The sequence below is a fragment of the Canis aureus genome, chromosome 5, assembly GCF_053574225.1.
Source record: "Canis aureus isolate CA01 chromosome 5, VMU_Caureus_v.1.0, whole genome shotgun sequence".
Lineage (NCBI taxonomy): Eukaryota > Metazoa > Chordata > Mammalia > Carnivora > Canidae > Canis > Canis aureus.
Window position 1 is genome coordinate 62,736,633 of NC_135615.1, and position 19,684 is coordinate 62,756,316.

The 19,684-nt window shown below is 37.3% G+C and overlaps 1 protein-coding gene across 9 annotated transcripts in view; it reads right to left on the minus strand.

Moving 5' to 3' along the window:
- The window catches only part of FTO (FTO alpha-ketoglutarate dependent dioxygenase), a 428,971-nt gene that overhangs the window by 311,929 nt on the left and 97,358 nt on the right, over positions 1 to 19,684 (minus strand). For all 9 annotated transcript variants that reach the window (XR_013380253.1, XM_077898409.1, XM_077898408.1 and 6 more), the window contains exon 2: positions 8,222 to 8,299. Coding sequence is in view for 8 of the 9 variants with exons in the window: in XM_077898409.1 (XP_077754535.1) it covers positions 8,222 to 8,299 (78 nt within the window). In the remaining variant the exon portion in view is untranslated. The remainder of the gene's footprint in view (positions 1 to 8,221; positions 8,300 to 19,684) is intronic.

Here is a 19,684-nt window from a genome sequence, read left to right on the forward strand (position 1 = left end):
ATAACAAAGTACTAATAAACAAGAAAGTTTATGATGGTTATCTCTGGGTGATGAACTTGGGCATAATTTTAATTTTCTTCTTTAGATATCTGCATATTTTTTATATTTGCCAAAGTAAATGTAAAATACTTTTTAAATTAGAAACGAGGGAGAACATGTCACATTCAAAAATTCTTAATTTTCATGACATTTCTTATATTTGCCAAAATATTCTTTTTGATGACCCTGAATTTTCAAGCTGTTTCTTTTTTTTTTTAAAGATTTTATTTATTTATGCATGAGAGACACAGAGAGAGAGAGAGAGAGGCACAGACACAGGCAGAGGGAGAAAGCAGGCTCCACGCAGGGAGCCCGACATGGGACTCGATCTCGGGTCTCCAGGATCATACCCTACGCCGAACACAGCGCTAAACTGCTGAGCCACCGGGCTGCCCTCAAAATGTCTCAATATAACTTCTGGTTCTAACTGAAATCTCATTTGGAATGCTGTTGAATTCTCTAGGAAATTATGACTTTAACACAATAAATACAAATGATAAGAACTGGCTGATTTAGTCAATCTCTTAAAAAAAAAAAAAAAGAAAGAAGAAAAGAAAAAAATCCAATAGAAAATTCCCTATCCTAAATGCCCATTCTAATTATTCATCAAGTAATTAGACTAGTGCCTGACACATAAAAGTACCATGTAGTGTTTCTTAAATTTTCCTTTAAAGAGAACTATAAGTAACTCTGGAAAAGAGCTGAACATTAAATAATTGAATATTAATTCATTCTGGCAAACAAATAAGTTCTCTTTTCATTTTGGACAGGTACATATAAAACAGCAGATATCACACAAGAATTTGGAACAGCTGTTGGCAGGTTTTCAAATATGTAAGAATTTTTTTTATTGTTGAATCCCATTAAAGTTTTGCCAGGGAGTATATATAGAGTCATGCAACTGTATTAATAATTGCTTGGTCACTTAATATATCTCTTGAGATCTATAAAAGATTTCATGATCTAAATGATGATTTTAATAAGCAGTTGGAAAGGTATTTTAGGTATAAACCAGCAACATGCCAGGCCTTTATCAGTGGCTGAAAGATGTGGAATGCTACATTTTCTGGATAATAAGCTTTATTTTCCACCTATTTTAAGCCATTATATAAAAATTCTACTGCTGGGCAGCCCGGGTGGCTCAGCGGTTTAGCGCTGCCTTCAGCCCAGGGCCTGATCCTTGGGATCCAGGATCAAGTCCCACATCAGGCTCCCTGCATGGAGCCTGCTTCTCCCTCTACCTGTGTCTCTGCCTCTCTCTCCTCTCTTTCTCTCTCTGTCTCTCATGAATAAATAAATAAAATCTTTTAAAAAAATTCTACTGCTTGTCCTCTCATAGCAAGGGGTGGTTCTGAAAGAATTTCATTACAGACAGAGGACAAACATGTTGCTATCTGGGTAAGATACCAGTTTTACAGGAGGCTCACCTAAATGAAGCCAGTGGAACTCAAGCTTCAGTAGAGTGAAATTAAATTCAAAATCTTCAGTGACTTGGGAAATGTACTTCATTTAAGAAGTGTTGTGATGTCAAAGGATTCTATTTCTCATCTAGCTGTTATCAGATTCTGCTGGTAACACTTGGCATTTTGCACTCCATAGAAATGTATACATTATCAATCATAATATTTGCTACATAATTTTTTCTTTTTTTTTCTTTTTTTTAAATTTTTATTTATTATTTATGATAGTCACACAGAGAGAAAGAGAGAGAGGCAGAGACACAGGCAGAGGGAGAAGCAGGCTCCATGCACCGGGAGCCCGACGTGGGATTCGATCCCGGGTCTCCAGGATCACGCCCTGGGCCAAAGGCAGGCGCCAAACCGCTGCGCCACCCAGGGATCCCTAATTTTTTCTTTTTTAAAAGATTTTATTTTGTTTATTTGAGAGAGAGTAAGAGAGAACACAGAGGAAGACAAAGAGGGAGAAGAAGATTTGCCACTGAGTAGGCAGCTGGATGCAAGGCTCGATCCCAGGACCCTGAGATCATGACCTGAGTTGAAGGCAGATGCTTAACCAACTGAGCCACCCAGGCGTCCCTATATATAATTTTCATCATAACATGCTTATGACTTGGTAGCCATTCCAAGACAAATGGACTGGACACGTAACTGGCCCAACATCCTGCTGTGCTCCAAAAGTAGGCTCTCTTCTGAGGTCACTGCATTGGTCCTGCTACAGCTATCACAATGAATCTTGTGATAACCTGTGGTTTGCTACAAAGTGACCCAAGAGATTATTTGTTCATTCATTTACTCATTCAATAGTTCTTTCTTCTTCTTTTTTTTTTTTTTAAAGTAGGCTCTATACCCATTGTGGAGCCCAATGCAGGGCTTGAACTCATGACCCTGAGATCTAGACCTGAGCTGAAATCAAGAGTTACACATATAACCAACTGAGCCACCCAGGCACCATAATTCAGTAGTTCATTTTTTTAATTTAAAATTTCTTGAATATCTGCTCCCTACCAGATACTGCATAAAGTGCCATAAATACAATGACAAGGTAGTTCCTGTTTTATAGCACCTCAGAGTTTAACAGTATAGATAAAAATAAAAAATAGCTAAAGAAAGACTTATCACAATTGAAGTATGAAAATACTACTATGGGAGCAGGGAATAAACAAGCAGGAAGGGAACCTGGAAAATTCTCAGTTATTGAATACATATTTATTGAGCATATACTATTTGCAAAGCACGAGGTACTGGGAATGCGAAGAGAACAAAACTTTGATAAGCTCTCCAGGAGCTCATATTTATTTACATGGTATATAAATATTTAGTACATAGGGTTCACAACATACATAGTATTTTACACATTTATTATTGACTTATTTACTTAGCAAAATATATAGTCTTTTTAGATCGTGGTTAAGTACCATGGAAAAAAAGAAATCCAAATTAAGTGGATGAGGACATGAGCCGTGAATGTTGCTGTTTCTCACAGGCTGGTCAGAGAAGGCCTTTGATAATAAGGTGACATCTGAGCAGAGGAATGCAAGAAATGAGGATACAAGCCCCACAGATACCTAAGGGAAAGAGTGTTCAGGCTAGGGGAACATTAAGTTGCAAAGGCCTTGGGGGCAGCAGTGTGCTCCATTGATTCTCTGAAGAGCAAGAATGCAGTAGGTTCAGGAAATGAGCTGAGAGAAGTGATCAGGAACCAGATCTTACTGTGCTTTGTGGGTAAATGTAAGGTCCTACGGTTCTGCTCTGAACACAAAGAGAAGCTACCAAAGGGCTCTGAGCAAGAAAGTATAATGAGCTGACTGGAGTTTTAGAAAGAGCACTGCTACAGATGCTGTGGGAAAACAGACAGGAAGCTTTGCAACCATCTGAGAAAGAGAAAATGGGAGCTCTGGTCCTGGCGTATACAACAGAGGAGATGGGAGGTGGTTGGATTTTTAATATATTCTGAAAGTAAAACAAGTGGCATTTCCTGGTATCTTCACAGAAGAGGTTGTATTTAAACAAGGTCTTCAAGGGTGAGTAGATACTCACCAGACAGAAAAGGGGATAAGGGTGCGCTCCACACCCAGGGAATACCAGGCACCGAGGCATGGAAGGATGAAAAGACACAGCAGAGCCAGCATGTAGCAAGAGACTCTGCATGATGGGGAGTCTAAGGTTGGACTCCATTGTTAGGCAATGGATAGAGATGAGACCAGAGAGGTAGTCTGGAGTCATATGGTCAGTGGCATTAGAGGACATGTTGAGGAGGGTGTACTCTACCTTACAGGTAAGAGAACTGAGCAAAATTTAAGAAGCAAGGAGTGACAAGTCAAACATATTGATGGGAACACAATATTAATGCCACTGGAGAGGGCACAAGGAACCACACAGGAGAATAAGAAATCTGTGTTGGTGTAAAATAAATGATATCTGAGGGCCTGATCAAGGACTGTGTTGGTGGAACTGGAAAAGAAGAAACACCTTGAGGGATTATAAAGAGGTAGCCCTGCCAGGGCCCAGCACCTGAACAAGGGATTGAAGCAATGGGTGGAAGGTGAGGACAGCAAGATTTATGATTTAGTGAACAGGACAAAGTGGGGGTTGTTGCCTTTAGAGAAGAGAATGAACAGCAGAATCCTGGTAAAAATGGATCCTTACCAAAATGTAAATCATAGCTTGTCACTTTTGTGGCTCCAAACCCTCTCACAGCTTCTCATGTCATTCAGAATCACAGCCAACATTTTCAGCACAGATGGCAAGTTCCCATATCATCGGGCCATGGCTTTCTGCTCTCAACCCTTCTGTTCTCAACTCTCACTTCACACCAGGTATGCTGGCCTCAGGGGCTCCTCCTCAAATATACCTCAGGGACTCCACTATTCCCTGTGTCCAGAACATTCTTCCCACAAGCATCTGGCTTGCTCCTACACCTCCGTAAGGTCTTTGTTTAAATGTCACTTGGAGAGAGCCTTATACAACCACCCTAATTTGCAATCTCCCACCCTACAGACCTTACAGTGCCCTCTTACTTTATCCCCCTACCCGTTTTCCCTTCCAACATTCATTTTTTGGTTTTCTTTTTCTTTCTGCTCCTTCCTCTACCCCTGCCTCATAAGAAATAAACTCAAAGAAGGAGGAACCTTCTGAGGGCTTTTACAACTTCATCTCTAATGCCTAAAACATTACCTGCACAGGGCAGGAGAGCTAAACACAGGTGTTCACTGCAGTCAGTAATGAATGAATATGGATCATGTTGTGTTAGATGCCCCTGAAAGACTTTTAGGCAGAGCCACCCAACAGGTAGTTGGAATTGGTAGCACTGGAGGTCACAGGGGAAAGCAGGGTTTGAAAGAGATGTGTGGGATTGTGGGGATGAAAGCAGAGCAATCCTAGAAGCACCAAAGAGATATAGTAGGATGATACTCAGAGTCAGATCTTGGAGTCAGACAGCCTGGACTCAAATCTGGGTCTTGACACTTCTTGCTTATTATAAGCCTTGAACAAAAATTTAAACCCTTCTGTGCTTCCCATTTTCTCATCTCTAAAATGGGATTAAAAAAAATCTGCCTCAGAGGATGTAAATGAGCAAGATGTAAGATAAGTGGTAAGATATAAATGAGCAAATACATGTAAAGCATGGAGAAGAGCAAGCAGTGCTAAAACCCAGTGCGTGGAAAGTACAGTAACTGTAAGCAAGGGGCCATATACTTAGGAGAGAGGCATTTTCTCGGGATAGGAGAGAGAGCATTCGTGTATCTGGAAGCCAGGATTTGTTTTTGGACTATCTAGTTCTTCATCTCTTTGTGCTCTGTGGTAAACCTACAGAAGTTTTCTCCAATTTCTACCTCGGGTTTGTTGTTGCTTTGTTTCTTTTCTCTACGGTCTTATCAGAAAAAAACAAAAAAATGTCTCTGAAGGTGTTTTGAGTCTGAGCATGGTATTCTGGGAGGCATACAGCGTGGCAGAAAGAGCACGGGACTTTGGAGTCAGGTAAATGTGGGCTTGAACTCCACCTCTGCCGCTTAGATACAGAGCTTAGTCTGGATCTAAAGAGAAATTTCTAGAAGAGGAAGATATACTACCTACCTCGAACCCTGAAGCCTGAAGAAGAGCAGTTGCTAGCTGAACGCACATTTGTGGCACAAATGCACAAGGGAGTTGTGAGGACTGAATGTAAGAACCACACCGTGAGGGTCAACACACATACCCAACAGGGAAGCTGCAAAAAGTCTTGCTTTTGTGACTGGCAGCTGGACTGGCATTCCTGTGGCCACGGCCTATTTAAAGGGACCCGATGTCAACTCTAAACTTTCTATTTATTCATGTCATTAAAAAAGTAATTTCACTCTGTCTTTTAAGAGAATAGATTTCCTTTACTAAGGGTCTGTTGAAGCACTAACCCTTATTATAAGGTGTACTTAAAGTGATTAGATATTGGTATCAGGCTTGTTGTAGGTCTTGGAAAGATAAAAGAGCAGCCTTGATAGTTGTTGTTTGCCTTTGAGTTTCCTTTTATCCCCCGGTGTAGGGCTGGCTCTGAGCACAGCTGCTGATAACCTTTGTGTTTAATTCTTCATGTACTATTACTACTACTTGCACCATACCGAAGCCGTAAGACTCAGTAGCTGCTTTAAAAGAGTGTATGCAATCATGTACCAGATGGTTTCCATCTATGAAAACAGCAATAAAGATTTAAGAACTGATTGCATTTTGTAGGTTTGTTTTAAGGATTCTTTCAATAATTTTTATTTCTAATTATCAAAGAATACATGTTCATTTAAGACAACCTAGAAAACTAGAAAAGCTCAAAAGAGAATACCCTACCACACTGGCACATAACATTTCTGTATAAATGCTGCAAACATTTCCCAATGCCATCTTCTGGAGGAGGAGTGTATATGTATAAAAATAAAATTAAAAGCATATTAAACATTATCATATAACCTGCTTTTTAAAATTAACTAATATATGCATTAATTCACTCATCCATCCAAGCAAATTAATTAAATACCTACTAGGTGCCAGACACTGTACAAAGTACAGGGGATGAGGGAGACAAGCATAAAAATAAAATCACTGAGATAATATAGGTACATATAAAGTACTATGATGCACACAAGAGGGAGCAGAGACAAGCCTCTATGCTGTAGAGGTGTCAGGGAACATCCTACAAGAGATGACACGTTACTAACAGGTAATAGAAGTTCACCAAGGAAGGGAGGAGGCAGGGCAGCAGAAGATGTAGCAAGAAGGCCCACACATGAGACTGCCGGGCTAGTCTGAGGCCCTGCCAAAGTCTAGTGTAGGTAACAAGATGAAAGAGTTGGGGAGATAAGGCTAGAAATGCAAGAGCCAGGCAAAAAGCAGCCACTGCTGTGTTTGAAGCAGGGGGTTGACATGCTCAGATTTGTGTCTTGGTTAGAATATGTGCTATAGCTCTAAGGGTTAAGAAAGAAGGACAAAGAGGAAAAACTACAGCAATCCATAAAAGGACTGATCCAGTGAAAGACACTAAAGATCTAATGAGAATGGAGATGACAGATAACGTCCTGGAATGGACAGTGAACTGGAAGTCAAGAGACCTGGATTCCAGATGAGTAAACATCTTTCCTGTCTCCATTCTGCAGTTACTGAGAACTAGCCATATGCAAGTGCATGTCAGGTGTTAGAGAAACAAAGATGAGGGGGCCCAATTCTTATCCCCAAGAGCTTACATTCTAGTAGGAAAGAGTAGGTGAACATGTACTATTAGGGGCTGCCCAACATGCCTTCTTCTCTTTCTCTGGAAATAGGACTCCAATTTTCCTATGGAAAACCATCCATCTCTGACTCATAGTCTATGCAGTTTGAGTGGAAATGGTGAAAATAGTCATATTTGAACCCAACTCCACAAGTAGGTGCATGAACGAGGCTCGGCAAATAGGAGCATCTCACTACCCCCAACACAATGATTGGTTCAAGAATGGGTACAGAACTCTAACTGGACCAACAGGATCACTCCCAGGGAAATCAGAAGATGGAACCAGAAAAAAAGAAATGGCTATCTTCTTCTAAGATCCCATGCGCTTAAGACCACATACCTAGGCTGAAAGAGTCCACCTACGCATGCTAGCAGGTAGAGCCCATCAAGCATAAAATCACACAGAGAGCCAAACCATAACACAGAGAAAAGCAATGATCAGATGATACCTTTTGAGGAGCTGGATTCAGGCCATGTACTCCTAGACATCTAAATTAAGAAAGTCAATAAATTCCCTTTTGCTACAATGAGTTTGGGTTTTTATCACTTGTATTTGAAAGAATACTGACTACTTCAGCAATACTATGTAATAATCACAACAGAGGTATTTATAAGGTACAAGGAGCACAGAACAAAGTGCAGTCAAGTCTACCTTTAGGTAAAGTAAGTCAAGGAGGTGATGTTTAAGTGAAGTCTTGAAGAATTAGCCACCTGGCAACAAGGTAAAAGGCCAAAAGATATTCTATGCAGAAGAAACACAATGAGCAGAGGCAAGGAAGTAGAAGAAAGCATGGAATGTTTGAGGAAGAAAAAAGCAGTCCACTGTGCTAAAGCAGAAACAGATCATGAAAGAACTGGTATGTTCTGTGGGTGATGAGGAGTCACTGGATGACCAAATCAGACCATTTCACTTCTCATTTAACCTCTCCAGACCACAGGTGCTTCTTAGATCAGAGCAAATCAACACAAATTGATAAAAATATTAAAAACTTACCTGCTGATAGAATTCATCATCCTTGGGGGTCAGATAAGGAAGCCAAGTATCTTCAAGCTCTTCAAGAAGTCTCAATTTCTGTTTAGAAATAATAATGATTATAGGTGACTGAATATAAAGCAAGTAGAATATAAAACAACCCCTTATTTTTCCAATAATATCAAGAATAACTTAGCCAACCTGAATGCATAAAAGCTTTTAGGGACAGAAATTAGCCAAACACCTATTATAAAATATATTAATTTAATTACATATATTTAAATTACACATTGTATGAAGCATTCATTTGGAAATAATAACTTTATTCACTCTCATATTCCATGAAACAATTTGATTCACCAATCTTGACACGTTTCTTTAACACCAGGGTCTTTCTCATCACTGGAATCACCTTTTAGACATCTTCTACAGTTTTCCAGAGCAAACCTTCCTGTCTATAAAATCTGCCGGAGACATAGCAGTTTCTGAATCCTTCTAAGACAATAACACTGGAAAAACCAAATCAAACCACAGTATCCATTTACAGAATGTCAGGATATTTGGAAGATTGATTCATCCTATAAATATTTATTTGATATCATATCCACATATGTATTCCTTTTTAAATAATTTTTAAATTACATCTCTAGAATAATCACTAATTCTGTGTTAAGCATCTTTGTTTCTTTTCTTTTCTAATTTTATGAAGAAAAACGTTTTTAAGCATACACAGCAAGAACTGTCTGAGGCCATTCCTGTGTCTTCCCAAATAATAACATACTATTCAAAGTAATCAGGTGAGGACCTCAAATTATAAAGTACTTTATAAAGAACTGAATACATATAAGGTGACGCTCTCCTTCTAAGGGATTTTTTTCAAAGAATACCTATGTAATCTACAAACATGTGTCTGTGTGTGTGTGAGCCCACATGGCATATAAATAGCATTATGTGTGTGTATATATAGACACACATTTCGCATAGGAATTACCTATAACTACAGAAAATTTCTCGAAAAAAAAAGGAAGAGGTAGAAACAATTGATTTTTAAGTAAACTGCAATAAAATGCATATTCAGGCTGTTATCAGCACCTTTATAAGAACTAGAAAATGGTATGCTGCACTGTGGGTCATTGCAGTCTTATTCCACACGCGTGGCTTGGGAAACACAAACTGGAATTTAGCCCCCACCTGCTTCAATGGACACTGTCTTTATGCAGAGAACAACCTGCTCAACCAGACATGGGGACCCTATCACCCTCGCTTGTCCGAGAAAAGCAGCCTTTTCTCAAAGACCCACCACAGAGTAGTCCAGAGAAAAAAAACCTTTGGCCAGAACTTAAATCTCTCTGTATCTTTTTGCATATTATCCAAGGTAAATAAAGAAAAAAGAAATAGAAATACAGTAACCAGTTGATCTAAGAGAGGCAAAACCCTAAATTTTACTCATACAAAATTCTGGTCTATTTCTTTAATGAAAGCTTTCTGCTTGGACTCTAGGTATTTTCTCATCTAAAACGATTAAGACTGGGACACCTGGACGGCTCAGCGGTTGAGCGTCTGCCTTCGGCCCAGGGCTTGATCCTGGAGTCCAGGAGGGAGTCCCACATCGGGCTCCCTGCAGGGAGCCTGTTTCTCCCTCTGCCTAGGTCTCTGCCTCTCTCTCTCTCTCTCTCTCTCTCTCTGTGTCTCTCATGAATAAATATATAAGATCTTTTTTTTTATTGGAGTTCAATTTGCCAACATATATAAAATCTTAAAAATAGAAAAAAACACATGATAAGACTGTCTTATTAGTTAAACTATTAATAGCTTTCCTTTATGAAGAATCTATAATACTAAAACGAACTATTAGTTTAGACAAATCATTGGTTAAGTGGCTCATGTGTTTTCAACATTGGCCATTATGTGGGAGCATAGAAAGAACTAATGATATTTCCATTCATATACTTACACATTTATGTACTTCATCACAAATTTAATCAAAATCTATACCTCAATTGTCACTTCAACCTCAAGAAAGCCCACATTTTCCTATGAATCTTTTGCCAGTCCTTTTTATAGACAGAATACTTAAATGCTGGGAAAAAATTAAACACATTGTTAAAATTCTTGATTAACTCAAGCACAAATGATATCTCAACATTGATATGACTCTACCCTATAATAATAAATAAATACCACCTTAATATCTCTTCAGAAATCTTAAAATAAATAAATAAATAAATAAATAAATAAATAGATAGATAGATATCACCTTAAGATCTCTTCAGGCAAGTCTATAAGGCTAATCTGTATATATGAAGGAACACAAATGTACACCTCTAAGAAATTAAATATTCTACCTTAAAAAAAAAAAAATTCTACCTTAATGAGATTAGATCAACAAGCATCAATGGAGGCTGAATTTCTATTTATAATTAATACTTTAGCTACATCATTTTAAAAACAACCATTTTCCAGCTCAACTGAAGTCCTGTGTATCAGGTATAAAACATTAGAATTTGAAAAGCTGTATCAAAAGGCTTAAATTCCACAGGAATGTTCCTACTACAGAGCAAGGAGAATATAAATGTTCTCCTTCCACTGGAAATTTTAATCTGATACTGTAAGCATCATTATATCTACATGACAGGAGAGAATGCAGATCCAGAAATCACTCCACTTAAGACCACACATATGTAATCTGTTCTGTGTATCAACATTCACAGCCTACAATTTTACCAATTAACTAATGAGATCAATTATAATCAATAATATTTATGAACTTAAAAAGAACTTTTGGTCATCCCCACCTTGGTGAAATCAATCAGGAATTAATATTAGATTAAATTGGTAGTTCATGAACTTCACATATTTCTTAAAAATTAAGATTGCTTTATAAAAAGACAAAGTCCCTCTAGAAAGCATGACTATAGAGAAAAAGTCCTCTTATACTCAAGAATGCAAATTAGTACAATACTGATAGACAGCAACTGACAATCCTATCAAAATTTATTTTTTTTAGATTTATTTATTTATTTTATGATAGACATAGAGAGAAAAAGAGGCAGAGACACAGGAGGAGGGAGAAGCAGGCTCCATGTCGGGAGCCGGACACGGGACTCGATCCTGGGACTCCAGGATCGTGCCCTGGGCCAAAGGAAGAGGGCCATAGGAGGGCCTGGGCTCTCCTATCAAAATTTAAATGCATTTGCCCATTGACTCAGAAATACTACTTCTAAGGATTTTTTTCTATGGATATACTTTACTTGCACCACGTTCAGAAGAACATACATGCAAGTTTACCCACTGGATCACTATCTGTAGAACAAAAACTTGGAAACATACTAAAACTACTTATTTGTACACTTTAAAAGAATGAGTATATTGGTATGTAAATTTCATCTCAACTAAACGAAGAGATCAGAAACAACACAAGTGTTTCCACACAGAGAACAGTTAAATAAACTATGGTACATCCACACAATGAGATACAATGCAACAGCAAACAAGAATGAGGAAGCTTCCCTGTTAGTGAAATAAAAAGTTCGCCAAAATATCTCAGGAAGTAAAAGGCAAGGACAAAATATCTGCTCATATGTGCATCCAGAACACATAAAAGATATGTGACAAATTACTGACATGGTTGCCTGCAGGCAGAGGTAGGAAAAAACTAGACGGCGACATAGGTGAAACAAGACTATTCAAAATATCCTAGGTATATTGTTTTGATTCTAGAAGCATGTAAACATACTGCCAATTCAACACATTACCTATTACTAACTCAAACATATTATCTACTAATTCTTAATGTAAAATTCAGTATAAAAATGCAGATGCCATGATATTTTACTTTGTTTTAGAAAATGTATGTTTTTGTGATATACAATAAAGTATTTGGGGGGAAACTATCATAGACCAGTACACTAAAGAATGTAGGGGGGTAAAAAACCAGAGCTCTGACAATTTCTTTGTGTCAAATGCCAAGTAGTCGGTAAACACACAAACATTAAAATGCACTCCTGAGTGGGGGTAGAAGGTGCTCGTGTTTGACTGTCAGATCTGGCTAACTGAGGCTCCTTGGCCTGATGTACAGATAAATCCACACAGCTGGGCCCTACCGCACACCAGTCAGCTCGCACACTTCTTTGCTGTCACACCGGTGTCAAATACATCAAGCTGCTCACAAATGCTGCACAAAAGCCAGAGAGTGCAAGACCCAAGCTCTCCCACCTGGTAGAAGGAGCACATGAAGGCCCTTCCATGAGGACTATGCCCCATTTCCAGAGCTCTATCAAGGAAACAAAACACATACCTTAATGCCACTCAAAACCACAAAGGTTGAAGCTAGAGGTAGAACTTTCACCCTGAGCCTCTTGACTCACTGTGAAAAGTTAAGCTATATCTGAGCTTGCAAATCTCATCAAAGAGAGACATGGTTTGCGAATACAGTAATTACATAAAAAGATTAACCGGATTATGACTCATAATATGCAGAGGTAGCTCACCTACAAATAAAGTATATTTTCTTCAGTCTCATCAGATTACATTGCTAACTACTCTTATCCTTTATCCATTTTTCATTTTTAACATAATTTTTAACCTATGAATCATATTTTGTCAGGTTCGATAAAAATCTAATTTTGTTCTCAGATACTTTTCAAGATGCAGTCCCAAGCAACAGCTTATGAATATTTAGTGTAAAAACAATCACCTGATCTTTGGAGGATTTCAAGCAGTAAGTGGAAAAATTGACCTAGTCCTTAAGCAGGACATTGAGTGAGTATGTAAAACCTCCCTGAGGAGGATACATCAAACTAACGCCACAAAGACGAGTAAAAACTAGCTAAGCCAAAAGTAGTATAAATAAATATTTCATATACCCATATGCCATATTTACTTTTAATGAAAGGAAAAACAACGTACTTTAACCACTTTAAGAAACTTAGTATTCACTTTCCCCTGCTCGCTGAAAATAATGGCATGGCGAAAATAAAGAGAATTTGGAGGAAAGAGTAGAATTTGAGTCTAGACTCATCACTTCCCATATGTGGTACACCCAAATCGACCTCTCTGGATTTCAGAGTACTCATCTGTAAAAGACTGTTTCATAGAGTCTCACGAAGATGAAATAAAATCAGTTACAGTTTACTCATCTCTAAAACACTGTCATGTTTTGTGTGTTATTAGAATGAAATAAAATCAGTTACATATATTAGTGCATTTTACAAATAATAACCTATACAGATATTAAGGAAATGGCATTCAAATAGAGGATGGGGTCTATATAACAAAGCATGAGCTAAGAAGCCAAAAGTTAGTTCTATTATCAGTCCCATCCATCTAGATATACAATTTGGAACTAGTCTCTTATCTCCATGTGACGTGTAATGAGTAACACATATAGAAATCTAAGAATAGTACCCTAGCACATAAAAAACCCTCAATATACTATAACAACCACTTATTATTTTCTCCCTTATTCTGGGAAATTAGTTTTATTTACTAGTTATGAATTATCTATAAAAGAATCTATGCATAACCCACCAAATTATACTTTATGCCATAAATTAATGCTACATGAGAAATTCAGATATTAATTTACTTGGGTGAACTACAGCAGAAACATATAAAAGCTCTCCATAAAATTTTATATATAAAAAATGCCTCAATTAGTTACACTGATAAAAATAAAAATTATTGTAAAATTTTAGAACAGACGAAGAAACAAAAACGCATCCAGTGATACAAGGTGACCAGCAAGAGATTATGTAGCTGGTCATGGGAAAATCTCAACTCATATTCTCATTTCCCAAGTACAAGGTCATTTCCACTATACTCCACCACTCCAACGAAGAGGCAACAGAAATTTTATCTTTTAACAACTGTTCAATTTTTACCTTAAAAAGTAAATATAAATACAAAAATCTTAAATGATTTTAATTAAAAGCAATCCTATTTTTTAAATTTAACACATACGCTTATACCACTAATTCTGGACACCCAAGTCTTGGCTGCTTTGGTAGCTCTACAATGCTTTCAAGAAATTCTTTTAAGAAATTTACTTCACGGGGCAGCCCCGGTGGTGCAGCGGTTTAGCGCCGCCTGCAGCCCAGGGTGTGATCCTGGAGACCGGGATCGAGTCCCACATCAGGCTTCCTGCATGGAGCCTGTTTCTCCCTCTGCCTGTGTCTCTGCCTCTCTCTCGCTCTCTCTGAATGAATGAATAAATCTTTTTAAAAAAAAAATTTACTTCACATTTCTTACTGTATCCAATAATGGGAAACTACACTGTTGCAGACAACAAATTCAGCCAGAGTAAAAAAAAATCTCATAATCCACAAAACATCAGGAAAAATTCTCAGTTTTTTACCTCAGTAGTAACACAAAAGTAGCCCTAGATTGTTGCTCCACTCTTTCCTAGAAATCTTAAACCAACACTAAAAGGATTAGGGGAGTCTGGGTGGCTCAGTAAATTAAGCATCTGCCTTTGGCTCGGGTCATGATTCCAGGGTCCTGGGATCAAGCTCCTCATCAGTCTAGCTGCTTCTCCCTCTGCCCCTCCCCCTGCTTATGCTCTCGCGCTCTCTCTCTCTCATTCTCTCTCAAATAAATAAAATCTTAAAAAAAAAAAAAGACTAAAAGGATCAAATTGTTTCCAATTAAAAACTATAACCTTGGAAAGCAAGATAAGACTACAAGGCAAAGTAATGGAGAGAAAAATCAATCAATTGAAACTGGCTGCAAAATGGTACAAATAACAGAAGTACATTTTAAAAAGTAAGGGGACGTGGATTATTCAGTTAGTTAAGCATCTGACTCTTGATTTCGGGTCAGGTTGTGATACAGAGCCCTGCATCAGGCTCCATGCTCAATGCATATCTGCTTGAAGATACTCTCCACACCCTCTCCTGGTGCCCCTCATGCCCTGACAAATAAAGAAGTCTTTTAAAAATAATAAATAAAAATTAAAAAGTGACATTAACTGTGATTCATAAATTCAATAGATTGAATATGGTAAGTAGAGGAACAGAAGAAATACAGAAAATTAAATCATGCATCTAGACAAGAAAACCTCAATGGCTGAGATGAAATGCAAACAGGATAGGATTCAAAAGAGATTATACATCTTAGAAGAAAAGAACAGTGAACATGAAAACATATCAATAGAAATTATCCAAGAGGAAACACAGGTTTAAAAAAAAAAAAAACACATTAACAGAGCATTAGTGAGCTGTGAGAGGACTTTAACCACTGAAATGCATATAATTAGAGTCACCAAAGAATAAGAAAGGGAATGGGGAAAAAGAAAAAGAACTGGCCAAAAATTTTCCAGATTTGATAAAACTATATAATTTTCCAAATTTTATGAAAACTATAAATCCACAGATTCAAGATAGATATTCACAGAACCACAAGCATGAAAAACATAAGGAAATAACACTAAAGCACAATATAATCAGGTTATTTAAAATCAATGAAAACAGAAAATCTTAAAAGCAGAGAAAAAGAAACAGTATATATTAAAAAACAAATCATTACATAGTACACACACAGAAACAAATCATTACATGAAATATCTTTGAACAATGCTAGCCAGGAGACAGTGAAAAAATTTTTTCAAAGAACTGAGAAAAATATTTGTCAACTAGGTTTCTACACTAAGCCAAAATGTCTTTCAAAATCAAAGGCAAAACAAACATGTTTGCAGTTACAGAAAAATAAAAATAATATCAGCAAAGCTTCACTGTAAGAAATGATAAAGAAAGACTTCCAAGCAGAAAAAAAAGACACTAGGTAGAAATTGGAGTTTACACAAAGGAAGAAAGAAAATCAAAAGTAGTAACTTCACTGGAAATATACAAGACTTTATCCTTACTATTTAAATCTTTATGAAAGATAGCTATTTAAAGCAAAAATAATAGTACATTGTGGGGTTTATTATGTACGTAGAAGTGAAACACACTGCAACAGTCCCATAATGGTCAAAGAGAAATGAAAGTATATTGTTATAAGATTCTTAAATTACATTTGAAGTGCAATAGTACTACTTAAAGAAATATTCTAGATAAAGATAGATGCTAGAAACCCTAAAACATCCATAAAATAGTAACAAAGAGTTACAGGCAATGAACCAACGAGGGAGATAAAATAGAATCATGAAAAATCAATCCAAAAAGGGAGAAATGGAAAAAAAGAGAAGAGTAGATGGTAAAACGGTAGAATTAACCCCAACCACATAACAATCACATTACATATAAACAGTCTAAACAATTAAATTAAAAGGAAGAGACTACCAGATTACATTTTAAAAAATCAGTATCCAATTATCTGCTGCCTATAACAAATCGACTTCAAATAAAGAAACAAATGGGTTAAAAGTTAAAGGATGGATACAATAATATGACTCTAGTTAATGCTACAAAACTATACACTCAAAAAAGGTTACAATACTAAATTTTATGTTACACATATTTTGTGACAATAAAAAGTGATTTAAGAAAGAGTGGAAAACAATATTTACCACAGTAGTACTAATCAAAAGGAAGTTCAAGAAGTTATACTGATACCAAATAAAATGAGTTTCAGAGCAAAGAATATTTTAAGAGGTAAAGTAAGTCATGTCATGATAAAGGAGTCAATTCATCAAGAGACCAGAGTAATCTTAAATATCTATGCAACTAACAACAGATCTATAAAATACATGCAGAGAAAACTGATAGAACAGCAAACAGAAATAGGGGATTCCACAATTACAGTCAAAGATTTAAAGATTCTTCTCTCAGTAACTGGTGGAACAAACAGAACATTCAGAAGAACAGAAGACTAGAACAACACTATAAACCAACTTAACCTAATTGATATTTATATAACTTAACCAAACAATGACAACACACACATTTGTCTCAAATGCACACAGAACATACTGCAAGATAGACATATCTAGATATCAATATAGTTCTTAAAATTCAGATCATTAAAAATATGTTCACTGAGGGAGAATGATGTCAGAAACACAGCTGAGTAAGACATCACTCAACTGTATGCCCCCCTCAACAAAAACAATTTGGTATCCATCCACAGACATAAGTGCCTTATGTGGGAGCTGTAGGATCCAGGACCATATACTAAGGGATCATGGAGGTGTCTCACCCACCTGGTAGCAACTAACAGGCATACAGACCTGGGTCCACTGCAGACCCCAAACTGGCCCATAAATAGGCTCCAGCCCCATCTAAGCCAAGGTCCAGGAAGCCCTGAGGAACACTGACTTAGATGATTATCCAATCCATGGACTAGAGGGCCTTTGGGGAATTATCAGAGTCCAGTGGAGAAGCTCCAGCACACCATGGGAGCAAGAAAAATCCATGACCAGACATGTTGGAAGAATAAGAGGAATGATTTGATGTTACCCATGTTACTTCTCCTACAAGGGGGCACAGGTCAGTGCACAGAGTACTCAGTACCCTTCTTAGCCCATGATTTCTCCTATGGTGAAAAGTGAAACTGTGTGAGTGAGCAGCCAGCTTCCACATCTGTATGGGATGCTGCCAAAGAGGACCATTTCTCTCTCATCCCACTAAGAGTACCAAGTTATGAGCTTTACAACTGGGGCATAGTGACTGGCTAGGAGAACAATAGCCAAGGCTTAAAACATACATATTAAAGGGACAAATATCCTATTAACCATACCATGGACTCCATTAGAAGGCCAACTCACAAGGGGTGGGTCACCCTACCCATTGGTCTGATCTTTCCAACTGGCCCACAGGCACCCAGTGCTCCACAGTTCTCACCCACAAACCCCCTTCTGCTGCAGGTAGGCAGTTGATGAAAGCAAGCTTTTTTAGACAGCTAGTGAGCAAGCACAGAAAACCGTTTTGAATCTGTGGATCAAGGACAGACCACAAACCTGAGCATTTAACAGTGCCCTTGGAAAAGCAAAAGGCAAGTTGTCAGTACTCAGTCGTGCTTTGCAGGACTGAGAGAAGACATATAAACTTAAGAATTCTGCCACAAGAGGGAGCAGGAAGTGTAGAAGAGGAATATCCATATATTTGAGAAAGCCTCAAAATCCCTAGTAGGGCTGACAAAAGGGATTTCTCTCTGGAAGTCAGTCAGTAAAGACTGGAGGAGCCAGCAATGCAAAACTTTAAGGAATATGAAAAAAAATCAGGGCACTGTGATACTATCAAAGAATTGTAATAATTTTCTGGTAACCAACTCTAAAGACATAGAGATCTGTGAATTGCCCAGTAAAGAATTCAAAATAGATGTTTTAAGAAAGCTCAATAAGCTATGAGAATACACAGAAAGACAACTGAATGAAATTAGGAAAACAATACATGAACAAAATTAGAAGTTAAACAAAGAGACAGAAATGATACAGAATCAAACACTGAATGAAATAAAAAATACAATAGACAGTACGAACAGCAGAATGGGTCAAGCAGAATTACTGGGAGTAATTCCATGTGAAGGAAAAAAACAGGACCTCTGAAATTACCCAAGTAAAGGAAAACAAGGAAAAAAAAAGTGAGGAAAACCTACGTGAACTATGAGATACCACCAAAAGAAGCAGAATATGAACTACTGGAGTCTAAGGAGGCAAAAAGAGAGAGAGAGGTAGAAAGCATATTCCAAAAAATAAAGTCTGAGAATTTCCCAAATCTGGGGAAGGATTTGGCAATCCAAATTCACAATGCCCTTACTGTACTCAAACAGATTCAACTCAAAAAGTTCTAACTCAAGACATATTATAATAAAATTGTCAAAAATCAAAGACAAAGAGAAAATCTTAAAAGCAGCAAGAGAAGTTTGTCACCCACAAGGGAACTCTGATAAGGCTAGAGTGAATTTCTCAGCAGAAACCTCACACACCAAGAAAAAGTGGGATGATATACTCAAGGTGCTGGGGGAAAAAATGCCAACCAAAAGTACCAAAAATACTTTATCTAGCAAAGTTGTCCTTTAAAAATCAAGGAAAAATAAAGATATTTTTCAGATAAAATCTGACTTCAACCCTATTAGCTAACTACAAGAAATGCTACTTGTCAAGCTAACTTGACTTACAAGAAATGCTAAATAAAAAATTCTCCAAGCTGAAATGAAAGGATACTATTTATTCCAAAGAATGAATATATATAACATACAGGTAAAGTACACAGTAAACTTCAGAACTTTATTAGAGTTATATTGTAATATTGTGATGTGCTAACTAGTAAAAAGATTAAAGGACAAAAGCATTAAAGTAACTACAGCTATAATAATTTATTAATGTATATACAATATAAAAAGACATCAAAAACATAAAAAAAGAAAGAATAAAAGGGCAGAGTTTATGGAGCATCTGGCTGGCTCAGTTGGTAGAGCACGTGACTCCTGATCTCAGGGTTGTGAGTTCAAGCCCCACAACGGTTGTGAAGATTAAAAATAAAATATTAAAAAAAATAAAATAAAGGATAGAGTTTTTGTATGCAGGTAGAGTTAAGTTGTGATCAG